Raw genomic sequence first — 20,334 nt, 5'->3', positions numbered from 1 at the left:
GCGAAAGCCAGCACTTTGGCTGGCTGGCGATATGCATACGACGCCGAGATAATGCTGCTTCAACGTCCACGAGATGCGGGCACCACGACCGTCATGCAAAATAACGATCTCTTAGTGCTGCGGTTCTAGGCCCATCCTTCATCTCTCCGTCAGGGCACTGTTGGCTGTGATAGGCGGATCACGATGACGCTAGCCATATTGGCTACCGGACTATCAGTCCGACCCTGTATCCCGTGTTAAGTTTGACCCCACGGCAAGATCGTGGTGGATATAGAGAGCTGGAAATCATGACGATCTTGGTCGTCCCCCAAAACGGGCCGTGATCTACTGCACAACATTCACTCCATCGTTTCGATATTCACTTCGCCGAAGAGCATGCTCCTTTCTTTCCTCTTATTCCAGCACATCCCGCTATAAGGGTTGTCGGGAGCCCAGGCGTTGGGACTCCAGCCTTGCATTCACTACCCATACATATTGTTGTTGTGGCTTGTCGCTCTTTATCATGGCTTTCGAAAAAGCGCAGCTCGGGTCCCTTGGGTGGTTCTACATCGCCTTCGAGATCTGTTGGAATGTCTCGCTCGTTGCTGCGATGGCCTTCCTGTGGAGGTAAGTTCGGTTACTCACTCTGTCGGTCTAAACAAGTACTGATTGTACAATCACTGTAGGCATCGTGAGCTTCCGTCCATACGCATGAGGAGGCTTCCTCTTCTGTTCATAGGAGTAGGCGCACTCCATGTCTATGGAGCCATCAGTATCTTTGCGTATCCGTTTGGCGCATATTTCCCTTGCTCCGTGATCTTCTGGATGATGAGCATCCTCGTCCCATTTGGTATGGCGATGTTTCAGGCCGCTAATACCCAGTTCCTACACGTTGCCAGCCGACAGAAGCAGCTTGCACATATGAGCACGTTGAAAGACCAGAAGCCGATCAGTGAGAAGCAGGCCGCGGCTATGGGCAACAATCATTTCTCAAGAATCGTCTCTGGTGTCGAGAGAGCTGATAGAGTCAGTCGCTCTTTGGTCTTCATCGGAGTGGGCATGGTCGTTCAGGTAGGCTTCCTATTCAAGATGCACGAAATGCTGAGCTTACTCTTTCGTGCTAGGTCGCAGCTACATTGCTCGTGTTTCTCGGCTCTGAGAAGTTTCACCCTGGCTTTGGTCTCTGGGATTACACTGTCCAAGGCACCGAGGCAGAGTTGTATCTCAAATGCAACCAAGGTTGGGAATGGTGGGCCTCAATCGTCTGGCAATTTGTCTGGGCTTGGATTTACGCACCTTACATGATCTGGAAGAGCAGAGGAGTCCGCGATGTCCATGGCTGGCGACTCCAAACTATCTGCTGTTGCATTGCTGGGTAAGTCGTTCTTGTTTTATGCAGTACCAGTGCTAACTTCCCAAGACTCCCAGCGTCCCCTCTTTGGCTTGCAGGCCTTTACTCTCCTTCGATGGCGGCAGTTGGTGCCTACATTCCTCCACCGATCTGGTTCGGTATTTTCATTTTCCTTATGGAGATCATCACCCTCGGCTTCCCTATCGTGGGCGTCTTCAAAGCCCAGAGCCTTCGACAAGAGACTTTAGAAGCCATTGCTGAATGGGAGAAGCGTCAGGCCCAGAACGATCTCGATGGCACTGTCGCTGCTGAAGGGTCATTGAAGAGTCACAGTGTTTACTCCGACACCTACTCGAAGACAACGACCCTCAAGTCTGGTGGTGACATTACCATCAACACCTTAGAATCCACCAAATCCGGCATGCTCACTATGACAGCGTTGGAGAATGCGCTCAGAACGAATGCAGCTCCTCTTCTCGAATTTGCAGCGCTCAAGGATTTCTCAGGCGAGAACGTCAGCTTCCTTACTCACGTCGCCGATTGGCGAAGATACTGGTTCACACCCAAGGCTTCCACTGCGGACCACCGACGTCAGCAATTCATTGCCGCTACCCACATTTACGCTCGCTTCATTTCCCTCGAATTCTCTGAGTTTCCGATTAACATCTCGTCCAGAGAGATGAAACGCCTGTACAACGTCTTCAACAGCGCAGCTGTTGCTCTTTACCGTAACAAGCGCGGTTCGCTTTCCTCTGAAACTTCAGACTCGGCTACACCTTTCGACAACGTTCAGCCGGACGATGCATCCGCCGCCCATTCGCACAATATGCCACCAAGCCCTACTGGATCGACATTCGGGCTGAAGGACCTGGATGTACTTGGCCGTGCGAACTTACGAGCGGTATCGCGCATGGATGGAATGTACTCGGACGAGAAACTTAGCGACATCGAGATCCCCGACACTTTCGCAGAAGTCATTTTCGACCCAGCTGAGAGCGAGATCAAGTACCTGGTCCTTACCAACACCTGGCCGAAGTTTGTCAATGCTGGGCGTGCTGCAAGCCGGGCCAGCAAAGACGAGGAGACAGGCAATGGCTGGAGGCAGAAGATGCTTTGCGATCGAAACTAGTTCTGTTTTCGCGATTCTGGGATGTTGCATGATGCTTATGCCTCTCACGGGCCGACGTTGATGTGGTTTCTTCGAGTTCGAGGTCGTACCACTTGGAGGCTTCGCGAAACTGCTAATGTAATTAACATGATACCTATTTCTGTTCTCATATTGTTGTCTTATCTTTTGTGACATGATCTGTTGACTGATAAGATGATTTCTGGATGACGACTTTGCCATGAGGATGCACGGATGTACCTTCCAAACTGGGACTAGATTAAGCCCAACACCTTATACCCGCCATACGTCCGCTCTCGCACCTTTAACCACCACAACATCAAGATGGCTAAGGCTTGGGGAGATGCACTTACGGAGCCAGAGAGGCCGAGGAAGAGCTGGAGCTGGTCGACTGCCCTTCGAAGCATTGTTCCTTTGCTAGGTTTTTGGCTACTGCTTCGAAATTACATCATCAGCGCCGACCACACGCCTCAATGGCATCGCGGCACAGACGCAGAGTCGAAGGCCAGATGTCACCAGCTTGAGCCTCTATTTCCATCAAAGAGCACAAAAGAACTAAATGACACCGAGAGCTATCTGCAGTCCGAAGATTTCCGCAAGCTCGCAATCGAACGTCTGTCCGGGGCCGTGCAGATTCCCACTCAAAGCTACGATGACATGGGCGATATCGGCGCAGACCCACGATGGGATATCTTCAACTCTTTCGCAGACTACCTGGCCAAGACCTTCCCGCTCACTCATGCGACCATTCAGCTTGAGAAGGTCAATACGCATGGCTTATTGTACACATGGCCCGGCACGGACCCCTCCTTGAAAGCCACGCTGCTTATGGCGCACCAAGACGTAGTACCAGTCCCAGACAGCACGGTCAAGCAATGGACGCACCCACCATTCTCTGGTTACTATGATGGAAAGTTTGTTTGGGGTCGTGGTGCGAGCGACTGCAAGAATCAGCTTCTGGCTATCCTCAATGCGGTGGAAGCGCTGCTGGCAGCCGATTTTACGCCTCGTCGCACACTCATCCTTTCTTTTGGCTTCGATGAGGAGATCTCGGGTCGCGAGGGCGCACAGCATCTTGCGAAGCATTTGCTCCAAAAGTACGGTCACAACTCCATTGCCGCCATTGTTGATGAGGGCGCTGCCAACGTCGAGAATTGGGGGGCCGACTTTGCTATTCCAGGTGTCGCCGAGAAGGGCTACATTGACGTTGATGTTGTCGTTCGAATGCCAGGCGGCCACTCGTCGGTGCCTCCCGTGCACAACGGAATTGGTGTAGCTGCTGAGCTTATCACACTGATCGAGCACGGTCTCTACGAGCCGCGCCTGGCTGAAGAGAATCCTTATCTTGGCCTTTTGACTTGTGGTGCTGAGCATGCCCCGGAGTTCCCAAAAAAGTTGCACCACCTGCTAGACAAGCGCTCCGCAAGGAGCCAGACTTGCAAAGAGAGACCAGATAGGCTCGCTGAGGAGGCTGCCAAGGCCGGCCTGAGTGTCAAGTACCTCTTCACTACCTCCGTTGCTGTTGACATCATCCACGGAGGTGTCAAGAATAACGCTCTGCCCGAGCGCACACAGATCATCGTCAATCACCGCATCAACGTCGGCTCGAGTTCGAACGACATCAAGACCCACATCTCCAAGCTCGCTGGCGTCATTGCGAAGAAATACAGTCTGAAGCTAAACGCGTTCAACGGCACAGAGGAGCCGTCCAGTATCACACTCTCCCACCGCACCACCGTCCTTGAGCCTGCGCCCGTAACGCCAACAACTCTGCATTCAAGCTCGTCAAACAGTACCCATGTCACCCCCTTCTCTATCCTCTCAGGCACCACACGTGCACTGTACGGCAAGGATCTCATCGTTGCGCCAGGCATCATGACAGGCAACACTGACACGCGCTACTACTGGGATTTGAGTGAGCATATCTTCAGGTATGCACCCGGTTGGGACAAGGAGCAGGCTGGCATGGGCAACATCCACACTGTTGACGAAAGGGTTGGCGTGCAGGCGCATCTTGACACGGTAAAATGGATGTGGGGCTGGATTAGGAACATGGACGAGGCAGGGTTATAGTCAGCTACATTCGATTGGGCGATGCGGTAGAAGTACATTTCGGGAAGAGAACAGAATGAGATTGCGATTCGTGGATTAAGTACCTATGAATAGCTACATCAAATCAGTTTGGTGCGCAATAAAGGAGCGGTAATCTGCGTGTCGCGATGAGGCACTCTTTTGAAACAATTTGATCGAAGCACATCTGCCGTACTGATTTACATCCTAGTAGTGTCCCTTGTCTGCGATACAGTACTCTGGCGCCGGTGTTCCTGGCAGCGGTCCTCTGGCAGCTATGTCGCATATGTTATTGGAAATGTAGTTCTTGCCCTTCGAATCGTCGAAGATATCAGCATCATTCTCCCCAAACCAATTATTCGTGATCGTATTGCCTTCGTTGACCGCCTGAAAGAGGTCCTCCAAACCCAAAAAGAGACCAGCACCTCCTTGAGGTGGGGCAAGGCCAGTGAACCCGATCTCGATCTTGTTGCCTTGGACAAGTGCATTCTTGGCCCCGAGGAGGGAGATACCAGCAGCGGAATCGGGTGGGCACTTCTTGTTCCAGCGGTAGATGTGGTTATCAATGCTCTTTGCGTGGGTGACATTGGGATCGATGATATTTCCTATGCAGCAATCATGGATATCATTGTTCTTGTTGACTCCACCGCTCGTCTCTGTGCAGAGAGCGATATTGTAGTTGGAGATATTGTTGTAGGAGAACTCTGCCGACGAAAGGTCGTCCATGCACATCCCAATGGGCCCATTCTGCAGGGTAGCAGGTGCAGAACCGATAACAATGTTCTCCGATGCCACAGTGCCCGTCGAACCTGCAGTGAGGAAGCCGTATCTGAAACCTGCTTTGAGCTTATTGTGGGAGACTTTGGTGTTCTTGCCGCCATAGACAGCAATGTTCGGACCGTCGAAGCCAACAACCTCGAAGCCGGATACTCGAACGTCTTTGACAGGGTCACCGACAGAATCTACTTTCCAGTGGAGGTCGAAGGGGGTATATTTATCGGCGAGTTCAATCTTTCTGCCGTGAATGCAGATGCCGGCACTCTTGTTCGTGGTGCCTGCATCGTCCTTGACCAAACCGTAACAGAAGTTGTGTGGATCGTAATGGCCGGGAGGAGATAGCCTAGCACCCTTGCCAATGAGAGATATACCATCCTTCGTGATGGTCAGCTGCTCTGCATGCTCTCCTTCGACTTCAATGCGAACGTAAGGTTTCGCACGATCAATGGCATTTTGGATGGACTGCCCCTCCTTGACGCGTATGACATTCTTGTTGTCTTTCTTGTCGTCCTTGTCGTCCTTGTTGTCATTGTGTTTGTCATCGTCTTCGCCGTCCTTGGGCGAAGGTATGGAAAGTGCAGGGCCGACGCAGAGCAGCAATGCTGCAAGCAGGACGAACAGTCGAAGATAGCTAAGTGATGAACGAGACATAGTGTGTAACCGAATCAATTGTGAAACTGGCCTCAGTGAGTGGAAAAGGTCTAAAGCTATACTGTGTTGCGAAGACTGTAACGTGCAGATTCCAAGCTCTTATGTTTACTCGAGGACGACCTGATATCCCGAGATGACCATCACTCGGAAACCCTGGCCTTTCAGCTCCAGCCACGTTATCCTGTTGGATTTTTGAATCCCATGTTGCCCAGTCGCTTAACACGCATAACCTTGTACAAGCGGGCAACGTCCACAGAATGAAGTGGGAATCTCTTGAAGTATTGCCTTGGCGACGGCATGTTACCTCAACTGGGTAGCAGCCCAGAGCGCCAGCTGAGTTGTTTGTTTGTTTTGCCTTAAGCCTTAGGCTCAAAGTAGTGATATTTGACGTACCGTCTTCGTATGGCGCTTCATAAGCGAGACGTTTGGAAGGCTACTGCGCATGCTCATCGTGTGTAGAAGATTCCCAAGGCGTGTTCATGTATGTAATCTGAAGTCCTTCACACTACATGCTTACACGTGTCGACGAGTGCATGCTCGTTGGAACTTTTGGCTATGAGTATCTCCATGTCCTTCGAGCCGTAAGGTATGGGTACCATAGACGGTAACTCCCTGCCAAAACTGGGAACTGTTCCAGACTGTAGCCTGCATGGCGATCGGTATGACGTTGTAAGAAGAAACGAGAACCGTATTCTTGGCAAAATCATTGAAAGCTTGCGGCGTGAAGCTTTTGCTGAGAGCTGAGCACTTGGGCGTCTGGCTGTCCTATAGTTTTGCGCAACACTCGCTTCGTGTACGTAAACCATCCAATGCGGACAAAGTGGACTAACAGCCTCGTCTTGGAAGAAGCTCAGCTGAAAATTGCCCCACTTTCAGCAACTCTGCGCCTAACTTTAATACAGAAACCAACCAGACGTGCTCATTGACAAGCAAGGAGGCCTCAACAGCAAGTGATCTTTTTCTGTTTCTGGTTGCTTGCGTGGGTGACCTCTGGAACTTTGGTAGCTAGGTGTGGAGAAGCAGGTCTTTCGGCTTTGGGCTGTTCACGCCGCAAGACCTCAACGCTAAAGGTCTGTTGCATTGAGGCATTGTCAAAGCATCATGCAGCAAGCTGAAAACTGGCTCAGGATCAAGTTTGCTACACGAAGATGCTGAGATTATGTCGACCTTGGGAAGGTTGGTGTATACAGCTGCCATAGCCCGGCTGCCACATCTAGGGGGAAACGCGTGTCGCGACCTCCTCCCAGCAACTGTCACGACGTAGAAGTGAAGTTTCACCTGGATTTTGAAAGAGGTGCACTGCACAAGCCCGCCGATGTCGTAATTGCTTTTTCCGCAACACTCCACAAACCTTTGTCTCCACTTCTTCACCTAGTTCGAGCTATACATATGTGTTCTACCCAAGATGAGTGCACTTCTGATTTGTGAAAACCTAAAGGCGCACGAGTGTCGATGGAGGCCTCACAAAATTGGCGCAGCATTGTTCGGTCCGCGCCTTTGCTGTCATCCACCAAGGCCATGACAACACCACCTTTATCATATAAAGGTGCGTTCGCCATCATCACACTTTTGTCCTGTTACATCTTTGTGCAAGCTTTCACCCTTATGGAGTGGGCCTGTGTTCCACGGTGTTGCGATAAAGTATATTGTACCGGGTATGATTTCAATTCGATACACATCTTACATCGAATGCGCCCACAAGATGACCCTAGACAACATATCTAACAGCAAAATCATGGACCTTATTTCTGCACCACAATCGCCTGAATCACGATTGCCCGAGAGTAGCGGAGAGGCACCTGATTCACTGCTTGCTGAAATCCCATCCGCGCTGTTTCGAGGATTACCGCTATCGGAATATGCAGCGGCGCAAGCAGCTTTGCAGGCGGCTGTTCTCCCACCTCTTCCTCCTCTACCACGACTATATCCGCGACGAGAGCGAGCTGTACTGGCAGCACGCAAGCGTTCTACAACCGGACCCACCGCAGCCGGATCCTTATCTCTGATCGGTCAGTGGCCAACGGGTGCTAACGTGCACGACTATGCCAGTTACTGTCACAAATGGCGTGATTGTGCATTTGATAGACGACCGTTGCTGTGGAACGAGCGTTTGCTCCGTCACAAAACTAAAGCTGTCATTACCAGCAAAAAGCAATGTGACTTTCATACGCAAGATGGGCCGCATCCACCACCACGAGCTGTATCAGCAGCTACGGTCAACTCACGTATAAACGCAGGAATCGGGCCGCCTCTGCCCTTGCGGAGAACGACCGAAGCAAGCGGCTGCGAACCCGGCGCGAGAGTTCCATGCTGTGTTACATCTGCTGTTCAGACATCATCATCAGCCCTACTAATTTGCCCCAAATGTATCAGCAGCCGTATTTCACGCCTCGAAGGAGAAGTCGGCGTATAGGCAACAGTACCAAAGGACCCGCGAGAGCGCTGAGAGACCATCGATTCAGAGTCAACATCGAACAAGGCTGGATACAGGGAGGTGATCGCCTCATAGGTGAGACTTGATGAGCTGACGTGACGTGTGTTCGTTCTGGAAACTAGCAGATATCTCACTTTGTCCCTTCCATCTCAGTTGAATGCGAATTTACCCTCAGAAGCTCTTTGTTCGTTTTTGTCGCGGTCAAAAAGGCCGACCTTCTTAACCCTAGAGTTCAGGAGGCTTTTATACACCGTTACAAGTTTGAAGAATGTCACAATGCTCTTTCAAGACGCAGCACACGTTCCTTGAGTAACAAAGCCGTTCTTTCGAGTGCAGCACTCGAGATGGTGATGCCAGAGTTTGGATTTCTATTTCTGGGCTCCGCATGTGTATGTTTCTGGATAAGTTGTCAAGTCTGCATTTTCCTTCTCATTAGTTATGCACATTTGAAATACGGACGTGAATCCTTTGTCCATGTTGGACAATCGTTGGAAGAAAAAGAACATGGACTCGTGAGGTATGTACATACAGGCGGGAGGAAGAGCCATAGGTCGAATTGCTGACCTTTTAGGGACGCAAGCAGGCAGACACAGCGCTGTCAGACAGTGTTTTTGGTGAAAAGTTTTGGGTAATTGCACTCTTGTTTCGAGGAGAGAGAAGCAGGCCATGAGACTGACCTCCATGCATGTTGAACGGAGGAGAGGAGCAGATACATATCAAGGCGTCCCATTTTATGTCAGCTATCTAGAATGCTCAGGCGCTCTACGTCTCAGAACTGCTCATGCAACAGGCGGATATGTATCCACTCACTTTGATAGATTTATCAATCAACCAACTTACCCCCCCCCCCTCCCCCCAATCTCTTCTCATATTGCTGCCATTTTGTTTGGCAGAGAGGCAGAGCAGACATTGCTGTGGCGTTGATGTAGTTTGGAGAAGAACAGAGCTGGTCATGGATTGGAGCCTCGAGTATTTTGAAAAGAGGAGAAGGGCAGACCATCGAACCTCTCACAGGTTGCTTTTGGTGATGGGAATCAAGGGATGTGATGGAGAAAGAATGGTTGTGCGAAGCAGAAGGAATTTATATGGCCCATGCTGGAGGGGTACGTGTACTAAGCAAGAAATCTTCGACATTGAAAGTTTACACTATCGCTACATGTGTGAGTCTACATCGTACACTACTCTTCCAGACCGCTGTTTACACACGCTCCCAACGCTTTAACCGCTCCCTTCCTTCCAGCGGTAGTCGTTCGAGTTGTACCCTCCCTGCCTATTGCCTCCACCTCCGTACCCTCCACGACCCCTTCCTCCACCGCGGTCGTTGCGCGGAGGGCGGTCGTTGTACGGATTATTCCCCTGATACCCTCCACTCCTTCCACCGCCCCCCTGGTAGCTATCTCTACCACCTCCACCGCTGTACGAATCCCTATTCGCGCCACCATACCCATTCCCACCCGCTTGACTCGGCGGCGGACCCCTAGGCTGCTGCTGTCCCATCCACGCCGGTCTCGCGGCCTGCTGCTGTCCCGGCGGTGCAAAGCCCGGAGGACCAGCAGGCGCGAATCCGCCCGGTGCGCCAAAGCCAGGAGGAGGAACCCACCCCGGCGGAGGCGGTGGAATCCCATTCTGCGGAGGCGGCGGCCAGGACTGCGCACCTGGCACAAACGGCGGTGCAGCGAACCCCGGTGGGCCAGCAGGGTAGCCGTTGTTGCCGCCTGCATAGCCGTTGTTGCCGCCTGCATAGCCGTTGTTGCCGCCTGCATAGCCGTTGTTGCGGTCGTTGTACCCGCCGTTGTTGTAGCCTCCGCGGTTGTTGTTGTATCCTCCACCGCGTCCGCCGCGACCGCCGCGGTCGTTGTAGCCTCCACCTCGCCCGCCTCGATATCCACCGCGGCCACCGCGGTCTTGGTTGCGCTTTACGGCGGCGATTTCGCCTTCACTGAGGACGGCGGTGGGGAGCTTGACGCCTTTGAGGAGGACGGATTTGTGGGCATTGTCGGCAGTGAGAGGGGGCATTTCGTAGTAGACCCTGGTGGGTTGTTAGTGATGCATGTGAGAAGGGAGAACTTAGGGGTACATACCTCATTGAGCCGTCTTGCACGATCTCGAAGTCGGTTGCGCCATCGGCATCAAAGGGTGGGACGAGCTGGCTGTCTGGGACGAAGAGGTCGTGGGGTTCAATCTCGCCATGGAGAGCGCCAGACTTGTTGGGGTCGATGGTATGCTTCTTGACGGCGGTGCGGTAGAGCGCTGTGTTGGCGTCGTTGAAGAGCTTGCCGTCTTGCGAGAACATGAGTGTCTCCTTGCCGAACTCGTTGCGCGCCTTCTCGTCAGGCGACAACTCGGGGTACTTGGTTGCCATGGCTTCGAGGAGTCGCTTCTCGTCGATGAACGGCAGGACAGCGACACCTTGCCAGGCGAACTTCTTGCCGTTGAGATCGATAGGGAAGTCGACAGGGTAGAAGTCATAGATCGAGGACTCCGGGTCTTCCATGAGAACTCGGAAGGGTTCTGGAATGGCGTGGTTCGAGGCAGCAGGCAACACACCCATGAGCTGCTCGTAAGGGTGGAAGGGCTGGCCCTTCTCGAACAGCTCGCGAGGGTTCATGTCCTCGAGACCTACAAAGTCGGCGGCGAAAGGGGCGTAGTGGTGAGGGAAGTACCATGTCCACGACGGGCAGCCTTGCATATAGTATGCCAACACCCAGCAGAGACCCTCGGCGTACTGGCGAGCAACCTTGTTGCGGAAAGCAATGTCATCAGGTGCAACGTGGAACTTCTGCTGGTAGTATCGCTCCTCGTAGCCGGGCTCCCAGAGCATGATGGTGTCCTCTGGCGGGGCATCGTCCTTCTTCTTCTTCTCCTCCTCAGCCTGCGCTGGGTCGTCTGGCACGACAGGAGTGTTACGCCCGGGTGTGCCGTTGTCCGCATCCTCGATCTCATCTGCCTTACGCTTGCCGAGATGAACAGGCGTATCGGCACCAGAGGCTGACTCGGAAGCAGGGGTGGACTCGTCTGTAGGAGGAGCGGTACCGTCTGCCTTGGTCTTCATCATTTCCTTCAGGCGTGCCGCAGCGCTCTTGTTCGTCTGCAGATCTCGGTTGTGGAGCACGTCCTTGTGAGCATCGCGGACCTCGCTCGACTGCGCATCTTGTGGAGCGAAGAACAACACTCCTGAATTCATGTAGGTGCTTGTGTCCTCCTTGACGCGCTTGAAGGGTGGTGCGCCGTTGTTGCGATCGTTGTGTCCTCCGCGGCCTCCTCCACGCCCCCGGTTGTTGCCAGCCTCGCGCTGAGCACGCTTGGCAGCCTGACGGTCTGACACTTCCTTGCGCTTCTTAAAGATGTCAGCTTCCTTGCCGGCGAGAGCGGTCAAGATCTGCTGCACGCGGCGCATGTCTGGGAATCCGTCCTTGGTCACGTAATCGTCCATCTCAGCGGCCAGCTCTCGCCAGATGCTGATGAGGAGATCGATACCCTGATCACGAATCTCCAGACTGGGCAGGTGAGGTAGGAAATCGTTACCGACGAAGAAACACATGAAGACCCAGTCGTCAAGGGCGCGTTCTAGGTCGTGAGTGAACTTCCTCTTAGGTGTGTCCATCTCGACTGCTAGATACTCGCGAAGAATACCAGTGTGAAGCCAGATGTAAGGCTTGAGCTGGTGCTCAGAAGAGGCCCACTCTTCAGCAGCCTCTTCTTCAGTGAGCTTCTTCCCATCGTCGGGGAACTCACAGTTGTTGCGAATGTGGCCCTTGCGTCCACAGCGTGTGCAAACCTTGTCCTTACCCGAGTCGAAGAAGACGTCTTCTCTGAGAACACGGAAGCGAGGCTCATGGGTTGCAAGACTCAACATGATCAAATCGGCATCCAAACCGTAGATGACGTGAGAAGTGTTGGGGTCATGTGTGGGCATAGCGCGTTGCGAGCGAACAAAGTTCATGATCTTGTGCTCTCCTTCACCAGGCACAGAGGCGTCAGAGATGATGACTTTCATGTCCTTCCACGAAGGGTCGGTTGTGAACTTGTAGGCACACCAGTATTGAAGAGACTCAGCAAGAAGATGCATGAACGGTGTACCGGGCGTGATAGCGTTAGAGTCCCAGGTCTTCTCGACGACCTCCTCTATGCTGTTGATGTCCTCACCACGACTGGCTTTCTGCGAGTTGAGCATCTTGACGAACTCAGCACGTTCTGCATCCTTCTCAGCGGCCTCCTTGGCAGAGCGGAAACGACGAGAACGCTGCTGGTTCATCTTTGCACGTGGGGCGACACCATCAACAGCCATGTAGAGCAGCTTGCGAGGGCGCACCATACCGACCACACGGTCAGTGTACTCAAAGATGGCAACCATCATGTCAGCCTCTGTCTTGGGCGCAGGCTTGTCCTCGGGGTGCGAGCACGGATGAACGATGCCGTTCATGTCGAGGTACAGATTATCGAACTCCTCGCCGTTGGGGTTCGGTTTGGTGCGGTCGACTGGAATGACCTGGTCGCCAACCTTCTTTGGCTGATCCTCTACGACACTGGACACAATCTTGGGGTATTTCTGGCTGAGCCAGCGGAACATAGCGGGGACACCCATGTTGGCGGGTGGCGCGCGGTGACGTGTAGTGTATTGGGTGTAGTAGGGGCGCGACTGAGGCGAGACGTGGCACTGGAGAGAGCGAAAGCGCGAATACTAAGGCGCGAAGGGCCTGTTATAGTATTTGCGGCACACTACAAGAAGATGAGAAACGCTGCTGTCGACCGTCCGTCGATGCTTGCAGCCTGGAAGAGAAAAAGGCGGACTGTGGACTCGGACGCTGCTCGGGAGCGACCACGGTGAAGTGCAAGAGATTTGCGATGATCACACGAATATCGCAGTCGCGATCCTGTGCCCTGTTACCGGGCGACGCGACGAGGGGATGGGGTTGGTGGGGTGGAGGAAAGAGGGTGCGCAAAAGGCAGAGGCCGCAGTGAGATGATTTCGCCAAGACCCGGGGAGCCGCCGTTTCGCCGGCAGGGCAAAAGCGTCGTCTTGGAGCCGCAGCCGCAGCCTGCTGAGTTGATTGTCCGTGCCCCGAATTTGTACGTGGAACGTGGAGAGACGAGCCGGGACGCTCGATCAGGTGTAGCATTCCCATGCATTCCTTCTGGTAGCCCTCTATTGTTCTGGCAGCCTTCTGTTCTCCTGGCAGTCGTCTGTTCTTCTGGCCCTTTCATTCTTTGCCAGTTGTTCGTTGTTGTTCGTTGTTGTTCGTTGTTGTTCGTTGTTCTGGACAGTTTTCACCGTCACTCGCGCACAACAAGAATGCACGCATAGCTGCCCTAGCTTTCTCCCGCGAACATGATGCGCGTACTCGAGGCCAACGCGCCTCCCAAGCAGACGGCCACCGACACAATCAGCACACTCAGCAGCCGTCTGTCGAGCGCAACTCTCCTCGAAGACCGCCGCGCTGCCATTCTCGGACTGCGCAGTTTTGCCAAAGAGTACCCTGCATCCGTTGCTTCAGGTGCTCTGCGCGGGCTGATAGCATCCCTCACCAAGGATGCGGACGATGTGGACACGCTCAAGGTGGTGCTGGAGACGCTGCTTGCGCTCTTCCACCCCAATGACAACAGCCCTGAGGCCTCAGAGGAGATCGCCATGTGGCTGGCGGACGAGTTCACCATGGTGCGCACCCCCTCTCTTTCCCTCAATGTCTGCCAGAACTGAGCTTATGATAGCGCCAAGATAACATGACCGTGCTCCTCGACCTGCTCGAAACCCCCGACCTCTACTCGCGCCTCTACCCGCTCCAGCTGATGCGCGCCTGCGCCGAAGCACGGCCAGAACGCACCCAGGAATGCATCCAGACTGCGCCCATGGGCACGAGCCGGCTGGCTGCCATGCTCGACGACCCTCGAGACATGGTCCGCAACGAGGCACTCGTAGTGCTGTCCGATCTTACCCGCTCCTCGTCCGAGCTGCAGAAGATCTTCGTGTTCGAGGACGTGTTCGGGAAGGTCTTCAACATGATACACGGCGACGGTGGGCTTACACAGGGCGGCATAGTGGTGCAGGACTGTCTCTCGCTCTTGGCGAACCTCATCCGGTTTAACACATCGAATCAGACGTACTTCACCAAGATGGAGTATCCCGGCCAATTCGTCAGCCTTCTTCCTGGTGGAAAAAAGGCAAAGAAGGCCAGAGGTGCCGTTGAAGAGGAGGATGACTGGGTCAGTCCCCAGAGCGCCAAGAACATCTGGGGTCTGCTCATCATCATGCGCATGTTCCTGGTCAAGGGAAGCGCAGCAACGCCGCAGAACCAGACTGCTTTCGTCCAGTACGGGCTCGTCAGACAGCTGCTGAACATCGCGTTCGATCCAGCAACAGCCATGTTGATCAAGGTCGAAGCCCTGAGCACCTGTGCGGACCTGATCAGAGGCAACCCGCGAATGCAGGAAGGTTTCGCTCAGGAGCAAGTGCGGCCTTTTGTTCAGCCTGCAACCAACGGTGTCGCAGACGTCTATGTGATCGAAGCACTCCTGAACCTTGTTTTGGCCCCAGCTTCGAATGAGCTCTTCGATATTCGCAACGCAGGCGCAGACGTCATCAAAGCCTACTTCCACAACCACCCTCAAATCCGGGAACACTTCCTCAACCGCGCTATCGGGGGCCATGAAGCTGGAGATGAAACGCAAAATGCGCTGACCATCTTAATGGAAGGGTCGCAAACCTCGCCCGGTGACCCCTACCGGATATGGTTTGCAGCCACCCTGATCTTCGACCTGATCTTCGACAACTTGCACGCAAAACACACGCTGATGCAAGTCAAGGAGGGCGATGCAGAAAGTGGGGAGGAGGTCGTCACGTGCATCCAGACTTTGACCGCCAATCTGATCGCGAGTCTGCAGCTTGAGGAAGACGAGCGAATATCGATTGGCTATCTCATGCTTCTGCTAGGTTGGCTGTTCGAAGACGCTGCAGCCGTAGACGACTTCCTTGCCGAGGCGAGCAGCCTGCAAAGCCTTGTGCAAGCGGTGTTGAAACCCGGCAGCGACCAGACGATCAACCGCGGCCTCTGCGCAGCACTGCTCGGCACAATCTACGAGTTCTCAACGAGAGACTCGCCCGTGCCACGACGCGAGTTGCAGGGTACCCTCACCGGCAAGCTCGGACGCGAAAAGTACCTCAATGCCATCACCGAGCTACGCAACCACCCCCTCATCCGCGACTTTGAGGTTCTGCCTCAACGAAGCGGAGGCGAGGGAAGCCTGCCGGATGTGTTCTTTGTCGACACATGCGTCGACTTCCTCAAGGACAACTTCAGCCGACTGATCCGGGCGATCGACCGCAACCCAAATATTGAGCAACATCAATCACATGACGGTGTCGATCGCGATGTGGTGGATGCGCTGCGGGGCGAGATCGATGGAAAAGAGCATAGCATTCAGGAGCTGAAAGCACAATTGATGGCACTAGAGCAGAAACTGGACCAGGAGCACGCCGACCACCGCAAGACACAACAAGCAGCAGACGAGCAAAGGAACACCCTTCAGCGTATCAACGATAAGCTACACAACGACCTCGATATCGAGATCAAGGCCAAGGATCGCGAACACAAAAAGTCATCACTGGAGTTGGAGAATAAGTACAACCTCCAAATCGCAGCGCTCAACAACAAGCTTCAGCAGACGGCGAAGGAGTCGACCCTCGCTGTATCACGGACAAAGCAGGAGTACGACGAGAAACTACACGAAGCGTACAGGTCTTCAACCGAACTACAACGCCGTCTCGAATCTGCAGAGAAAGCCCGTTCGGATGCTTTCGAGAAGATTCAGCAGCTTGAGAAGGCACACCAACAGGCCCGCAACGAGCTTTCATCTGTAAACGAAGCACTACGCAAGACGCAAGCGCAAGCGCAACAGCATGATGCTCAGATTCAGCACCTTACCGAAGAGAATGAGTCATTGCAGTCGACAGTTGACAAGTTGAAGTCAGAGCACCAGACCGCTATCGACAAGCTCAAGGCGGAGCACCAAGCCCACATCCTCGAACTGGAAGCCGCAAACGAGGCTGCCAACCAGAGCGCACTTGACAAGATGAAGTCGAGTCACCAGAGCGCAACGGACAAGCTCACGTCCTCGCACAAATCCGAACTGGAGAAGCTGAAGTCCGAGCACAAGTCCGCGAGCGACAACGCCACTAAGCAGTCTACCGACCAAAAGTCTACAGTGGACAAGCTCTCATCCGAGATCACCGACCTCAAGACCAAACTACAAGACCAAACATGGAAAGCCACCGAGGCGCAGCAGAAACTCACCAAAGCGGAAGCTGCGACTAAAGAGGCTCAAGAGAAGCTCAAGAAAGCAGAGGCCGCTGCTAAAGAGTCGAATAAGAAGGACACCAAGGCGGACACCAAGGCTGCCGACGTCAGCAAGAAGCTCATCAAAGATCTGCAAGACAAGCTCAAGAAGTCTGAGGAGGCGGAGAAGGAGAAACAGACTGAGCTTGACGACCTGCTCGTTATCTTGGGCGACCTCGAAGAGAAGAGGAGCGCGGACAAGGTGCGTCTCACTACGTCAGCAACATTGAGGAGCGATGTACTAACAAGTGGCAGAAACGACTCAAAGAGCTCGGCGAGGAGATCAGCGATGCTGAGGATGACGACGATGATGATGATGATGATGATGATGATGACGACGAAGAGGACGAGGAAGACGAAGAAGAGGAAACGTAGAACGTTGTTCTGCCAAGGGGCAGATCCGGAACTGTCTGGTGTTCCACACACGGGTGTACTCTTGAGCACTGAGATACCAGGCTTGGTCATGGGTAACGATTGCATACTATTAGCTTCTGGCATACAGCCTCTGCAAGTTTGGGAAGTAGTCACATCGAGTTCTCGCAAAGCTCATAAGCTTTCGAATAGATAAAGGACTACAGCGCATCCGCACACGCGACGATCGTGCAAACACGCAGTTGTGCCTTGATTGACAAATTTACAAGGATGTATGCATGTCGCTCGATCTGGTAAAGCGCGATCTTCGCGATGCAGGTGCGCTGACGATGCAGCCTCCCATCTTTACCCCTTCCACTTTGCGTGCGCGCTCTCTCATCACTAAGCACCCAGCAACAGCACCTTTCAAACCTCCCCTCAAGCTTTCCAAACCACTTCTTTAGACCCCAACAGCCAGAGCAACCGCGAAGGTCAGGCCACCCTCCACAGACTTGCTATCTTGACCCCGCCTCACAACATTGTGACCCGCAACCCAGAGCAACCCTATTACTCAACGATCAACCCGACCCAGTAGCCGACCAGTCAATCATCCTAAATCCCAGTACATAGCGTCTACACCCACCGCCGAGGTCTACAGCCGCCCACCATGCCAGACTTTACCCTCGAAACTCCCCACGGCATCATAAGCATAACAGACACCGGGCTCAAAAACCCCTCTCCCGCCCTACTCCTACTCCATGGCAACTCCTCGTCCTCTAGAATCTTCCGGCATATGCTTACCTCCCCCACCCTATGCTCCCAACACCGCCTCATCGCCTTCGACCTCCCCGGCCATGGCGCAAGCAGCAACGCTCCGCACCCAGCGAAATCTTACACCATGTCCGGCTACGCAGACCTCGCAGTCTACATCCTCGAGCACCTCTCTATCGAGTCCGTTGTAGTCCTAGGCTGGAGTCTCGGCGGGCATGTTGCGCTCGAGATGGTTCCTGTGCTGAAACGCGCTTCTGAGCGCGGATCCAGAATCGTCGAGTTGAAAGGGATCATGTTGACGGGTACTCCGCCCGCTCTTGGAGCCGAGAATTGCGCAAAGGGATTTAAGATCCCTACTAACCCTGATGAGGGGGAGGAGAATCTGATGGGGAAGGTGCATTGGACGAATGAACAGGCTGAGGCTATTGCGCGCAACTCTGCGCCTGGAGGCCATGAGGAGCTTTTCGAAGATTGGATGTTGAATGATGCGATTCGCACGGATGGGCGGGCGCGGATGATGATGTTTGAGGCGTTTGTTGAGGGGAGGGGGGTGGATCAGGTGGGTGTTGTTGAGGGGGAGGATGTGTTGATTGCGGTCGTTAATGGGGCGGATGAGCCGTTTATTAATTTGGATTATATTGATGAGTTGAGATGGAAAAAGCTGTGGAGGGGCGAGTGTGTGAGGTTGCAGGGGAGGAAGCATGCACCGTTCTGGGAAGATATTAAGGGTTTCGAGAAGCTGCTTTTGGAGTTTCTGAAAGACTGCGCGGCTGAGGAGTAGATGTAAGTCAGGAGGTAACGCAACTACCAGGACGCCACGTGCTATGCGAGTACAAAAACGTCTTACTCTTCTCACTGACTTCTTTCGTCCATTACCGTCTTCTGCTCCGAAATTCAAAATGGCATTGAACATGGTCATGCCTCTGCTTGCCTCTTTTTTCTCCGAAACAGCGCGGATGATTCCACATGTTCATTCTCCTCTCTTCTTCCCTCCACTTTGCTCGAGGCCAAGCGTTCTCTCGAATATGTCTACCATCCTCCTGTATCAACACAGTGAGCTACCCGAACTTGATGACTGTTTCTCTTTCTCAACATAGGCTTCATGATCTGGAATGGCCTACTTGCCCGTCCTGTGAAACGACACCACAGTAGTGGATGTAACAAAACCCACAACAGATATGTTCATGCCCTCTGTCGGAAAGAGCAACTCACTGTTGCCATGTCTTCCCCTCACCTTTCGAAACCATTATCAACTATGTGCACCCCTGGATCTTTGCTGCTAAGTGCCTACCGACCAGGCGTCTTATTTGTCTTAGCATCAAGAAAGCTTTGGCCTAATTTGCTCCTTACAACAAGCTGCTAAATGAAAACCATGAGCTGGATATGTACAAGGGAGCCTCATCTTTTACCCTAACTTCATTCCTCCATCAGTCAAAATTATTGGAGGGACTTCTGCACGTTCTGTCTGTCTCTTTTTCTAAACACAAAATAGCACAGAAACATGTTCGGCTCTATCCTCAAAAGGACTTGCGGAGCTTAGGATGTCTTTTCTTCTTTCTCTGCCGAAAAATCGACATCCTCGACTGCATGTCTATTTCTCTCAATACAATATTCAAATGATGAAGCAACATGGAGGACAGGCCGATGCACTCGATGATTCAAAGTGCGGAAGTGTCACTTGCCACATGTTGGCGAACTCCACATACCTAGTATTTCTAATACTACGCTCTTCCCTCTAACAAACTCTTCTGACAGTCTTTTCTCAAAGATACGATCATGCACATTGACGGAATAGAGTCCCTGCCTTCCTCAACGTCTCCCACCCAATACTGATGTTCCTTCCTATTCCACCAACACTTTGGATCTGTTGCCACATCTGTAAATCCGAAGCACAAGGCAAAATCCCCATAGGAGAAGTGCCCTGGCTCGAAGAACGAAGGAACGTGGGCTATGGTTGCGGTCTGTAGATCAAGGACGATGAAATCACCACCATTACAACGCATGGGCCTCGGGGTATATGATTCTTGTTCAGACACCTGACTTTCACCTCCAACCAATGCTCCATTGGGTTTTCGAAAGCTATCTGAGAACGAGCTGATGATCGTTCCACCAAAACAAACTGCCGATGCCCTTATGACTTCCCCTGCTCTCTGTCAGCCGATCTAAACCTTTGAACACCAATATTGTCTTTCTAGCGCTCAAATGCTACCAATGTCAGTGCATGTTCCAAGAAGCACATCTAACTGAATTCCTCGAGGCAGACACACATGGGTACGCAACAAGGAGTGGGTAGCAAATCGACGACCTCAAAGCTAGCCAGCAATACTACATGTCCGTCAAACTTCTGTCGATCGGATTTTTCTTCACACCCTGGGTTTTGCTACCACATTCCGTCATTGCTAATGCGGAGGGCTTGGCGCACGCCACACACCACCACACATGGGGAACTGCATGTGCCATTCAAAAAAAAAAAGCACTACATGGTCAATGCAGA

The 20,334-nt window shown here is 53.0% G+C and overlaps 6 protein-coding genes across 6 annotated transcripts; 5 read left to right on the top strand and 1 right to left on the bottom strand.

Moving 5' to 3' along the window:
* The first annotated feature begins 288 nt into the window (after positions 1–288).
* BU25DRAFT_370608 (uncharacterized protein) lies at positions 289–2,631 on the top strand. The gene is made up of 4 exons (XM_033703954.1): positions 289–606; positions 666–1,050; positions 1,104–1,354; positions 1,400–2,631. Exons 1-4 carry the CDS (start codon positions 503–505, stop codon positions 2,457–2,459), a joined length of 1,800 nt encoding a protein of 599 aa, XP_033560335.1. The 5' UTR covers positions 289–502; the 3' UTR covers positions 2,460–2,631.
* A 139-nt stretch (positions 2,632–2,770) lies between these two features.
* Positions 2,771–4,651, top strand: BU25DRAFT_411972 (carboxypeptidase S). Its single transcript, XM_033706686.1, has one exon. It carries the CDS (start codon positions 2,781–2,783, stop codon positions 4,527–4,529), a length of 1,749 nt encoding a protein of 582 aa, XP_033560334.1. The 5' UTR covers positions 2,771–2,780; the 3' UTR covers positions 4,530–4,651.
* BU25DRAFT_411971 (uncharacterized protein) lies at positions 4,572–6,101 on the bottom strand. The gene has a single exon (XM_033706685.1). It carries the CDS (start codon positions 5,952–5,954, stop codon positions 4,734–4,736), a length of 1,221 nt encoding a protein of 406 aa, XP_033560333.1. The 5' UTR covers positions 5,955–6,101; the 3' UTR covers positions 4,572–4,733.
* Positions 6,102–7,656: 1,555 nt separating this feature from the next.
* BU25DRAFT_422717 (uncharacterized protein) lies at positions 7,657–8,367 on the top strand (the record flags this gene model as incomplete). The annotated part of the gene is made up of 1 exon (XM_033708170.1): positions 7,657–8,367. One exon carries the CDS (start codon positions 7,657–7,659, stop codon positions 8,365–8,367), a length of 711 nt encoding a protein of 236 aa, XP_033560332.1.
* Positions 8,368–13,717: 5,350 nt separating this feature from the next.
* On the top strand, positions 13,718–17,093 carry BU25DRAFT_422715 (intracellular protein transport protein; the record flags this gene model as incomplete). The annotated part of the gene is made up of 3 exons (XM_033708169.1): positions 13,718–14,044; positions 14,098–16,920; positions 16,974–17,093. The coding sequence occupies 3 exons, from the start codon at positions 13,718–13,720 to the stop codon at positions 17,091–17,093; spliced, it is 3,270 nt and encodes a 1,089-aa protein (XP_033560331.1).
* Positions 17,094–17,488: 395 nt separating this feature from the next.
* BU25DRAFT_411968 (alpha/beta-hydrolase) lies at positions 17,489–18,718 on the top strand. Its single transcript, XM_033706684.1, has one exon. The coding sequence runs from the start codon at positions 17,737–17,739 to the stop codon at positions 18,619–18,621; it is 885 nt and encodes a 294-aa protein (XP_033560330.1). The 5' UTR covers positions 17,489–17,736; the 3' UTR covers positions 18,622–18,718.
* The last annotated feature ends 1,616 nt before the right edge of the window (positions 18,719–20,334 follow it).

Source organism: Macroventuria anomochaeta (assembly GCF_010093625.1).
Source record: "Macroventuria anomochaeta strain CBS 525.71 unplaced genomic scaffold BU25scaffold_22, whole genome shotgun sequence".
Lineage (NCBI taxonomy): Eukaryota > Fungi > Ascomycota > Dothideomycetes > Pleosporales > Didymellaceae > Macroventuria > Macroventuria anomochaeta.
Note: the sequence above shows the minus strand (reverse complement) of the source record. Positions and strands in the feature narration are given on the sequence as shown.